Source organism: Canis lupus, chromosome 30 (assembly GCF_003254725.2).
Source record: "Canis lupus dingo isolate Sandy chromosome 30, ASM325472v2, whole genome shotgun sequence".
NCBI classification, from domain to species: Eukaryota; Metazoa; Chordata; class Mammalia; order Carnivora; family Canidae; genus Canis; species Canis lupus.
In genome coordinates, this window is record NC_064272.1 from 27,654,661 (window position 1) to 27,666,496 (window position 11,836).

Sequence of the window (11,836 nt, forward strand, 5' to 3'; positions counted from 1 at the left end):
GGATTCATTAGTATATTAAACTTATACTGCATATGGAAGGGTCTTGCGGTCTAAAATATTCCACGTGTTGTTCCCATACGCCACAGAAGGACCCCATCCATATTGCCTCTTGCAGAGAGACTATCAGATTGAGAGGCACTACAGAAATCTGTGGGTCCGGGGAGTTGGGTCACCATAATTGTCAGTCACTTCTGTTTGATATTAAAAGGCCTTTGCTGTCAGTATACAGGTGGACAAATAGGATTGTGTCTTGACCTAAGAACTTGTAATAGAGACAGGAAGTTCTGCCCAACGAATGGCCATGTATATTCCTCTGCGAAGTCTCTTGTGAGCTAAACCTTGTCTTGATCCAACCCACATACTTGGGCTCCTCCTTCTAAACCATCGTGTATTATATTGTTCATTATTAACATATGTATTCCTGTCTCTCCGCTGACGTGCAGTCCGTCCCTTTGTGCTTTTCACTTACGCCCTGTGGATGTAGCAGAGCATGGAGCTTATTTAAGTACTTGTCGACTCATCAATATGTAAAGCCTAAAAATGGATCCTTAAGAAGAATATCCTACCTAAAAATTTCAGTCTCTTGATAAAGGGCCGACTCTGTGCCAAATTGCTAGTTACTGAGAGAATTTAATTTGGTCAAGCATGTGTGGAATATATTCAAGCATTGAAGAGTGCCTGGGGGGCTCAGTCGGTTGAGCAGTCTACCTTTGGCTCAGGTCATGATCTTGGGGTCCTGGGGTCTCATCCCACATCATCTCCGTGCTCAACGGAGAGTCTGCTTCTCCCACTCCCTCTGTCCCTCCCATCCTTGTGCTCGCTTTCTCTCTCTCAAATAAATAAGTAAAAATCTTTTAAAAATATATATGTAAAGAAAAAAATATATATATACGTAAGAGGTAATAATTGCTGACGCCTAATTTCATAGTCAAGTTGAAGTACTCCTCTCTGATCTCTCCAGGCACCTCCCACCATGTTAAAAAAAAAAAAAAAAAAAAAAGATTTTCCCTCCCAAAGCCATTCCCTCTTGCATCTGGACAGAAAATGTTTCACTTGTTGCTATAATTTCTAGACAGAAACAGAGCTCATCTTACACCCAGCTTCCTACTTCTCTCCCCACCCCTGGCCAAATAGTCTGTTATTTTCTTAAGGCAAGGGTCGGCCATCACTTGCACTGAAGGAAAGGCACCAGCTTTCCTTTTTTTTTTTTTTTTTTTCCTCATCATCTGCCATGAAGTCACAGCATGGCTTTAGGATCAGTAATCTGCAGAGATGCAAGTTTCCCTTGGCCCTTGAAAGCAGAAGCCTCTATGGCTCCTGTGTTTGAACCAGAGAAAGGTCGGCAGAGGAAATAAGCATGGGAGGACAGCCCCACTCCATCATTCCTGAGCAGTTTTCCCAGAAACACAATACCTAGCAACTAAATGGAGGCCACTCTGAGCGTTTCAGATTAAGTCCTCGGGGCCCAGAGGGAGCCCAGCCAGGATGTGCTGGCACAGTCTCGGAGTGGCAGCATCCTGTGCAAGAAAGGCTGTTCCATTCTCATGCTGGTGGTGCTGCGTGTCTGATGAGGTGTTTTTCTCTCTAGTTCCAGAGTGAGGTAGAGGCTGAGGGGCTGCAGGTCCACCCTCTGCACCTTCCAGCTCTCAATTCAGATTTCTACACTCCACTCTCTAGGTGGGTTCCATCCCTGCCAATGCTGCGGATGACGGACAGTGGTCCCAGGGACTGATTTCTGCCGTAAGTCACCTCTTCCTCCATCCTTCCCATTTGGGTTTTGGATCCCCTGAGGGAAGTGTGGGCCTGGGGTCACTTCTCCATCAACTGTTTGCAGGCCCGGATGGTGGCAGCTGCAACCAGCAATCTCTGCGAGGCGGCCAATGCCTCAGTGCAGGGACATGCCAGTGAGGAGAAGCTCATCTCATCCGCCAAGCAGGTCGCTGCCTCCACTGCTCAGCTGCTCGTGGCCTGCAAGGTGAAGGCCGACCAGGATTCAGAGGCCATGAGGCGGCTACAGGTAATGGTCACTGATGCTGGTGGGAAAATACTCCTGTTGGAGCGGGTAAGTGTCGCCAAAGGGGCCAGTCTCACTTCCTTGGCATGACCCACCAGGCCTTCCATCAGCCCACTCTGTCCCACTTTTCTCATGTCCCGTACAGCTGTGCATCTCACACCTGCTGCCCCAGCAACCCAACATTCTCCATGTCTGCCTTCTGGTCTCATGCCTTGGGGCCCTCACTCACCCCAGAATGTCCTGGCCCTCACCACCAGCCCCACCTGGTGATCTACTTGTTCTTTGGGACTCATCTCCAGAGTCCCCTCTTCTGGGAAGCCCTCCCAGACTCCTGCAGAGTACCACTCCACTCTTATGGCTACTTTCACCTGGTACCACCACATTTATTTTTAGATCAGTCTTTGACAAGACTGTGAACCTCTCAGGTACAAGCACCACATCTTTATCTGCGTATCTCTCACACTGAGATGGTGCCTGTTCCAGTGGGTCCCTCATCCACTGTTTGCAAAAGAGAGGAGAGGAAAGGAAGGACTGAGGAATTCCTATAAGACTAAGAGGTTTCCCAGAGCCCAAAGAACATGATCATGATGAAGGTTATAATTGAATCCCTCCCAGCACATATGTTTTCCTGATTGTTTTAATTATAGAAGCATTTTAAACACATTGAAGGAAAGGTTTGAATGAAAAAAATCACATAGCCTCAACCTCCTCAACGTGTCAAATGGTACCATTTTTTTCTCTTCCTGTTTTTATTTCTACACAAAATAACTGTCTACTTGGCATCATAGCAAGAGACATCTGCTTTTTTTTCCCACTTAACATTTTATCATACACACCTTTTTACTTGAATAAAAGGCTTCATAATTTCTCTATGCAAAGCTAACTGGTCCATTCTTCATGAGCCTCATTTTGAATGATTGCATGATATTACATCACTTGATTATGCCAGAATTTTCTTATACATTGGATAATTTGTTTCCAATTTTCTAGATTTCTTAGATATTATGAGTGTTAGAATGCAGACTGTTTATGTGGCTGAAAAAAATGTTTAAATGCCATGAATAAAATCATAAATGACAGAGATATTTGAACAATTTCATCAACACTTGGAACTTTTTTTCATTTTGAAAGTCCTAAAGTGTGTTTCTGTTTCTTGGTCCTCCTGAGTCTCTCTCACCCACTGCCCTTACCTTCATTTGACTCTGGGATAGACCCAGGGGGGGAACAGGGGGCTGCATGTTGGTGAATATAGGATTTGAGGAACACTTCTGGGGGAAACATCCTGAGTTAAAAGAGACCCAGGTTCAAGTCCTGCCTCTGCCATATATTAAGTGAGTGATCTTAACACAGATCATTCAAAAATTTCCAGGCCTTCACTTGCCTTGGCTATAGAATAAGGATAGAGATGCCCACACAGCTCTTATCAAAGTCAAGAGATATGATCGTGCTTGTACGAGCTCTAAGGACTTACATGGTCATAGCACAGCATCACTCTCTTTGTGATCATTCCTGATTTAACTAGATGCTGCAGTATCGTGTCTGAGTCCCTTGCAATGACCCAGAGGTTCTCTGGGGCTAGCTCAATCTGTGTTCAAATCCCAGCTCTGTAACGTACGAGCTGCAGGGTCTCAAAGAAGTTACTCAGCCCTGATTTCTGCATCAGGAAAGTGCAGTGGTGACCCCTGACCTCATAAAGCTATTTTGAGAATGAACTTGTCATATAATAATTGGCATTCCCTTCCCATGCAAGCCCTCATAGTTCCCATCAGTCACTTTAGATCACCCACCAGATGAACTAGTCACTTTGAGAAAAACTCAACTTTCTGATGGCTAATCCCCATGCACAAGTCCTTGACTCTGAGGGGGCCTGGGGAAGTAATATGGGAGGCTTCATGAAGCCTTGACCACCAGTAGAAGAAAATACCAGATCTCAGGGGGCCGAGGACAGGTTCCCAGGCTGTGCTTCCTGAGCATTAAGTCAGTGTGGGCAATAGCCCTTATGAAAGATCTCGACTTGACATTGAAAAGCTTTTCTTCTTCCTTTTTTTTTTTTTTTTTTTTAAAAAAAAAAAAAAAGGTTTTATTTATTCACGAGAGAGAGGCAGAGACACAGGCAGAGGGAGAAGCAGGCTCCATGCAGGGAGCCCGATGCAGGACTCAATCCTGAGACTCCAGGATCATGCCCTGAGCCGAAGGCAGGCGCTCAGCCACTGAGCCACCCAGGCATTCCGAAAAGCTTTTCTTTACCCGTCTCTAGCAATTTCCCCTCCTTAAGCATTTGGCATCAAGTTCAGCTGTGACTCAGAAAATACACCTGTAGAGGCCCAAGTTACTGTGGGACTCCCCACCTTCCCATGCATAGTGTGGTTGTGCTTTCTTACCCTTAATTCCCTCAAGAAGCATTCAGCGAGCACCAGGCCTGGGCACCCACTGCACCAGGTGCTAGAGATAAAAGGACAAAAGTCACAGCCACTGCATCCTAGTTACTCACTGTCCAGAAGGAAGAAGGACAACCACAAGTGTGGGAGGGGCCACAGTGAAGGCAGCGCAGAGCATTGTGGGGAGGTGTGGGTAAGGCCAAGGCAGACGGGCAGAGTGCTGTGTGAGCCAGTGAGTTTGTCTAAATTGGATGGGGCTGAGGGTGGGGAGTAGTTTGTAGACCAAAGAGACAAGCCCTGGCCGTGCTTCTGTTAACAGGCATTTCACATTGCTATAGTCATTTGTTTACATAAGTATAATTCCCCCTCAGAAGTATGTGTTCCTTGGGAGCCGGGAACTCTATCTCATTTCTGTGTGAATGACCGAAGGTTAGGTAGTGCCAGTGTTGGTACAGTCGATGGACCGCTGGACAGACAGATACCGGATACTAATGAAAGAGAAATGCTATGTTATAATTGGATGACAAATCGATTCAGAGTTCCATGAACTGTGCTTTCGTGTCTATTCCTGCTGAATCCAAGTTGGCTGTTTCTAATGATATAATGTATGTTTTTCCCCCCTCTCCAGGCAGCAGGAAATGCTGTGAAAAGAGCCTCAGATAATCTCGTTCGTGCAGCCCAGAAGGCAGCATTTGGCAAAGCCGATGATGACGATGTTGTAGTGAAAACAAAGTTTGTAGGGGGCATTGCTCAGGTTTGTGAAGAAATCCAGACAGCGTTACTCCGGACATGGGAATTGTGTTATAACAGACACACAAAGTAACAACGACTGTGACAGGATGGAAGTATATTTCTCCTTGGTGAAACAGCCGGGGTGTGAGCAGCCTGTGGCTGATGTGTTGGTTCCTTTGTTTCTGAGCCCCAGGCTCCCATCTGCCTTATTGCCCCACCATCCCCGAGATACTGATTTGGCCAGTTGGTCCAAGATGGCTCAATATCCACCTTTGCTTCCTCTCACAGGTCATTGGTCAGGCCTTCGTCACGTGGCCAACCAACCCAGCTGCAAAAGATGCTGGGAAATAGTTTTCTTTCCTGAGGAGCCCTGTACCTAGCCCAAATCAGTATCGTGTATTCAGGGATTCTGGGATAGAAAAGGGAAGAAGTGAATTAGAAGGCAGCAGTATTATCATTTAAATAAAATGATGGATTTGGCCCTATAGAGAGAATGAATAGTAACCCCTTAACAGAACTTAACAGAACCCCTTAACAACTTAACAGGAGACGGGCTTCTGACTTATGCAGGATTCCATTCTTGTGCACGGTAGTGAAGAGCAAACTTCAGGAGATCAGGGCTGCAGTTTGGAATATGTGTTGTTATAAATCCGTTATACAAGATTGGTTTTCTTAGCAGTGCCAGGAAGTTACTCATCCCCATGCCTTCCTTAGCTCTTCCTGAGCCATTCCCTGTGTTTGGAAATTTACTGGATACATTTTTACCGGGATCTATTTCTTGATACAGTAGCTCCATAAGAAGTTCCATGACAAGGGTCACTGATCAAATAAGTGTGAGAGATCCTGCCCTCTGTACCTCCACCTCCGACTATCACAGTGATCATTAGCCTAGTGAAGGCTCTGAAAGGTCCACAAGAAAGAAATCCATTTGGCTTTCTTGAGCACAAACTTATCTTTTTCACCTGATATCTATTCACTAATATTCCTCAGCTTATATCTTAGGAGCATGAAACAAAAACATGAAAGCTATCAAGTGGCTAAGGACTCCAACTCTAGCTTCAAGAACACTTGGACAGGTCCTGCTCCACTAAGTGGATGTTCAGGGAAGTAGACCCACCTCTCTCAGCTCCAGGGTCCTCATTGGAAAAATAGGACATGCAATAGGAACAACTTCACTGTGCTGCCACAAAGATGATGGAACAGTCCACGCAGAGCGCTTACACCAGCGCCTGGGGCATAGTAGGGATGCAGTAGATGTTTGCTATTAAATCAGTGGCCAGAAGTCAGCTTATTTTCTTGGGTCAACTGGGTCATTGGTCTCAAAACCCAGAGTATGGCCCAAATGCTGGTCTCCAGAGCTAGGATACTTAGTCCCGGTGTATGGCTGTGATGTCCTATCGCAGAGGCACTGGGCGTTCATGAGATAAGCAGTGGAGTTGGAGAGGGTGGTTTCCTGAAAGTTTTTAGATCCATCCAACTTGTTGCTTTCCTTCTAGATCATTGCTGCCCAGGAGGAAATGTTGAAAAAAGAACGAGAACTGGAAGAAGCAAGGAAAAAACTGGCCCAGATCCGCCAGCAGCAGTATAAATTCCTACCCACTGAGCTGAGGGAGGATGAAGGCTAAGGCCAGAGCCAAGATGGCATGCCCCAGGGGATGGCTCTGCGAGAACTGGCCGAACAGTGTTCCTGAGACACTGGGCACTTACCTGGAAACTGCCCGCCTCCCCCTGGGGCCAACCCAGAGCCCTGCGTGCTCACTCACGTCTCTGTCCTGTAGGGCACCGGCTGCATGATCGTGATGTCACACGGTACAGTGTCCCACCCACAGCTCCTTCGCCACCTCCCCTCATGCCTCACCGGATCTCAGGAGAGAGGGGCGCACGTTTCGTGAACTGTTACCAAAAAAGAGAAGTCAGTATTACGTCGTTCTCAGACACTTTTGTTTTTGTTGGTCTTTCTCTAGGCCCCCCCCTCCTGGGCCTTCTGGGAAATTATAAGAGGAAAAAAATAATGGCTTGGGGAAAATCGTTGACATCCTAGATATTATCCTCCCTCTCAGGAGAAGATGGAAGCTGGAGTTGGACACGGTTAATAGAAGCCAGAAGCATAAACCAGTGTGGACTCCAGGAGGACAACTCGGGTCCTTCTGTGTCTCTAGCACTGGCTCACCCAGAGGGTAGAGAATTCCTACTCCCATTTGCACGCTTTCTTGCCTCCGTGTGTAAGCTCCTTGTACAATCTAGACCCATCTTGTATTCTGTGGCCCAAAAAAAATGAACATTTATTTTTTCCTCCATAATCCAAAGGGCAGAAGTATGGGGGACTGCCAGGGCTTGGTAAGCAGGGGTGGTAATAAAATGTGTGGGCTCCTTACTCTGCAGAGCTGTTTCAGTTCATACAAATTCACCCACACAAACCCACATCCTCCAGGTGACCCTTTGCACAACATCCCCCTCCTAAGCATTCGAGGTGGGGACTCAGCTAGAATAAAGCAATTCCCTGGTGTCTCCACCTTCCTGGTCCTACATTGGCTCCTCTGCTCTCAAAATGGTTAGCTTTCAGGATCGCAAGGCATCTGTTTCAAAATCTGTCACCTGTCCTGCATCCCAAGATGGACATTTTTTTCTGTGTCTTGATACTCTCAAAATCTAGATGCACCCTACAATCAATGTGAATCTTTAACAAGATAGTTTTGCTGACTCTTGTGTCTTATGAGTAAAGGCACGTGGTGTTTCCAGAGTCTGTCTTCTGGATGCCACACTTCCTAGATTTAATTTTTCCTTTCAGAGCCCCTCCCCCATTTTTAAGGGCATGGTAAGACCTTGAATTTACCTTTAATCTGAGCCTTTAATCAAGACAGTACATGAAGGACGAATGACTGGTGGAATAGGTCCTAATGCCAGGTAGCCAGTGATTTGGAAAGAATTCATGAGGGGAAGACAGTGGTAATGGAGGTACATGGGTTTTGAAGACAGCCATCCTCCTGCTCTGCAGTGACGTGGTGTCACATCTCCTTTCTCATCCACAGAATGGCTTCAGGATTCCACCCAGGGTAAAAGTGGATGCTTTGGTCCTCAAAAGGCACCACTTCTTTTAGGCCTCGCCCCATGGTGCTGCTTCGGGAGACTCTAGCCCATGTTGTAGTTTTAAAATCTCATTAAACTTAGGACAGCACCCCATATTTATGAGAGACTTGTAAGTGCTACACATAGAGATGTTTTTCCAGATAAACAGGCAGTTAGAGAAGATATAGTGCAAATAAAAAGCAAGTGGGAAGAGTATGTAGGGGATAGGGGTGGGGGGGGTGGAGGCACCAACTCTGAAGAGGAGGGAGCCACAGAGCCCTGGTCTCTCGGAAATGCCGGCACACTCTCGGCTCTCCCCGAGGGTAGCTAGTACAACCCTTCATACCTGCCCTGGGATAAAAACTGAGGGCTCCATGGATGGACGGGCACAGGGTGCCTTCTGAGGCTGTTAATCAGACCTGAAGGCTCAGAGTCAAGGTGTGCTAATGGCCTCATGTAGCAGCACCTGGGGAGCCCCTCTTCCCTGTGGCCCACCCTCACTATATTCTCTTCCAGACTATGAGGTTGCTTCTCCCCTTGCCCATGTCCCCTGTCCCATCCTGGCATCCCGGGAGCCGGGCAGGTTTGGGCAATGAGTTCTCTCTCCCTGCCTCGGAGTGGTTGAAAACTTCTACCGCACTTGACACAGCAAAACCTACCAAGACAGGCCAGAGGAGAGGCCTGTCCTTGATGACTTGAGAGAGCAGGCATGGAACAAAGTTTATTTTTGTAGGACCTATGTACATATGCTCCTGTCTCGAGTGTTCTGCTGCTAGGAGCTGGGGGAAGTCGGTTCCCAGTTCTCACTGGGCATGAGGCTGGTTTTTCCTCTATTCCTTTCCTTGTCCACACTGCATACGTGTATGTGAATGGCCTCGTGGCTGCCTTGGTCTTTTCTCATGTCATAAATTGATTGAGAACTGTGCTTTGAGTGTTATTTAATAGGCACGTGACCCCAGATGGCATCAAGGGGGCTGCTGGCTCTTCTTCAAAGGGAGATCATGCAGATAGGAGTTGCATTTGGGGTGTGAGCTTTCACTCAGGAGCGTCTAACGAGGAGATGGTTTCAAGGTAAAAATGATGCCAGGCCTGGAGCATAGTAACGTTTCTCTCCATGTGAAGGGAAAGCAGGTGTGGGCTGCCTGAGGGGAACTATCACTGGGCTTCAAAGCCTTCAGCTCATCTTCGTGCTTAGAAGCTTCTCTCTTGGAAGGTCAAGAAAGGAACCTGAACTGACTTCAGAACCGCTCTCAGTGATGTGGGAGCCTCAGTTTTGCTTGGTGCTGCCCTTTAAAGAGCTTTGGGTAAGGATGCTTAAAGCCACACTCAGTTAAGGACCAGCCCTTGTTCAAATTCTGCCGGTGTCCCAGCAGGTGTGGCGATGGTGGTTGGCGTGAGCGGTGTCCTGAGTCCTGGGCAGCTGTGTAGTCGGGTGTCAGGGGCCCTCAGGCCACCTGCAGAGGAGCCACATGGCCTTGAGGGAGGAGCCACCTGAACCACAACAAATGCTTTATCACAGCAAACTCTTTGGGCTCCTCAGGGATCTCCCAGTGTGCTGCTTGGGTGTTTCATCGGTCCGTGAGTTTCTAGTAACCAAAGCCCGTTCCTAACTTATCAATGTGTTAATACCAAAATTCACCACCCCCCAAGAGAGTGAACCCCACCACCAAAGTGATCCCTGGGCAGGGCAATGGTGGTGAGCCGGCTGTGGTCTCCACTCCTGGGGGACTAGACTAGGGGTTCTCCTCAACAGTGAGCCCTACAACTCCCCCAGCTCTGAGGTTCTGGACTGTGGCAGGGCCTCTGGGGGTTCTGGCCTTGAGACCCCGGCACAGACTATGAGCACGTTCAGCTCTCAGATTCCTGGAGGAAGTGTCCCCTCTGCTGACCAAGGGAGTAGCCACCTCTGAGACTCTTCGGGGTACCAGGGAGCTGAGGGTAAACACATCCTTCAAGCTAAGAGGCAGTAGCATTCAGAAACCCAGAGATCCTGACAGCTGTGCCAGGGGCTCAGTTCCAACTCCCCAAGGTCTCTTCAGGGTGGTGGCCTCAGGGGGAAGGTGTCTTTCACCCACAGGGCCCCCCAAGTAATGACATTTAAAAGTCCCTGAGACTACAGCTCCATCTTTCTGAGCATCTTCTTGGTATGTTTATGGTCATTGGGAACGGGCATGTGACAGAGCTTCTGTTGACTCATTTAAAAAAAAGTGATGAAGAGACATTTCTGTAAAAGAGTTTGGGCCGTGGCCTTCCAGCACCCCCGTAAGCCACCAGTGTCTCAGTCACCCTGTCAGCTTTGGCATCTCCTGGGTCCACAGAGCACGAGGCTGGGTTTCCCTCGGCCACCTTCTCACCTGGCTACAAAATGTAGAAGCAAACAGGAAAGTTAAGCTCTGCCCCATGTCATAATGTCTTTATTGATCTGATCGCATAAATTATTTTTTTTTAATTCACCAGAAATAAACTTTTAAAGGAATGAACCTGTGTGAAAGTCTCATGGTAGTGGGAGGAAGGCAGGGAGGGGGGAGGAGGCAGCAGAATGTGTTTTTGTCACGGGAAAGAAATCCCACCTTGAGCTTAACCTGACTGGTGCCAGAGGAAGTGTGTGCGGGCGCACATGACCGAGGTGAGGCCGCGAGGACCGCTGTATTCCTTATAGCTTTGCTGACTCCAGAGAAAATTCAGAGAAATAGGCCATAAGTAGGAAGAAAGGCTTCCATGGCACGGAGAGGAGAGCGGCCAGGAGCACAGCACGGCAGTCCCTGTGTCAGGCTGGAGCTCTTGGAATTGTCATCAGGAGTTTGGGGCTTGTTGACCATGGGCATTACCTAGCTGGAAGGTCGCACAGCTAAGCACAGGGTTCGTATGCTGCTCTCGGGCCCTGTCGGGGCCTGACCCCCCACCTCTGACAGCCAAGGCAGAAATGCAACCTGCAGGGATTACACTTTCTCCTTCCTGTAGGGAGGGGGTGCAGATTGGCCAAGCATCCTGGTTTGGGGAAGCCAGGCTCAGAAAACTGCAAGGCATTTCTCATCTGCAAGAGGGCGATGTCAAAGAATCACCATGGCAACGGAGAGTGTCACCGGTGTGTGTCACAACTAAGGATTATTTTCTCTTAAAATGGTGATGTAGGATCTCAAAGCAAATTAGTGATTTTTTTTTCTCTCTCGACAAAAATGGGAGTGGGACTGCTTCCTGCCAACGTGAAGGTGGGAAGGCTGAGGTGCAGTCTAGGAGGGAGGGGAGTGAGCGTTCATTCGTGGGGGCCCCCTGGGCCTGCAGGGGCTGAGCGCGCAGCTTCCTCAAGGGCCACAGGGAAGGTGGCATGGCCATTTTGCAGAGGGGCAAACCAGGCTACAGCAAGGCATGGAAGGGGCAGGTGAGGGACTGGAAGCGGTCTCTGGGATTTCATGTCCTCTGTGCAGCTAAATCAGATGGACCCACAAAGAACCGAGTACCCACCACCTGCCTTGTGCAGGACACTGGGGACTTTGGAGAAGGTCGCAAACACTTGAGCCAGGGCCCTGAGCAAAGAGGGCAGAGCCCTGACACTGGAACAAGCCCTCGTCAAGAGGGGATTTGGCCCAACTCCTAACAGCCAGGAGTACAGGAGTGTTTCGGGCAGAGAAGACACGGGAGTTAGCAT

At 48.3% G+C, this 11,836-nt stretch overlaps 1 protein-coding gene across 9 annotated transcripts in view; it reads left to right on the forward strand.

Moving 5' to 3' along the window:
- TLN2 (talin 2) overlaps positions 1-10,666 on the forward strand; it is a 426,878-nt gene extending 416,212 nt beyond the window's left edge. For all 9 annotated transcript variants that reach the window (XM_025472602.3, XM_049104468.1, XM_049104470.1 and 6 more), the window contains 4 exons: positions 1,678-1,740; positions 1,835-2,017; positions 5,021-5,146; positions 6,621-10,666. In XM_025472602.3, the coding sequence (XP_025328387.1) occupies positions 1,678-1,740; positions 1,835-2,017; positions 5,021-5,146; positions 6,621-6,749 (501 nt within the window). In that variant the 3' untranslated portion in view covers positions 6,750-10,666. The remainder of the gene's footprint in view (positions 1-1,677; positions 1,741-1,834; positions 2,018-5,020; positions 5,147-6,620) is intronic.
- The last annotated feature ends 1,170 nt before the right edge of the window (positions 10,667-11,836 follow it).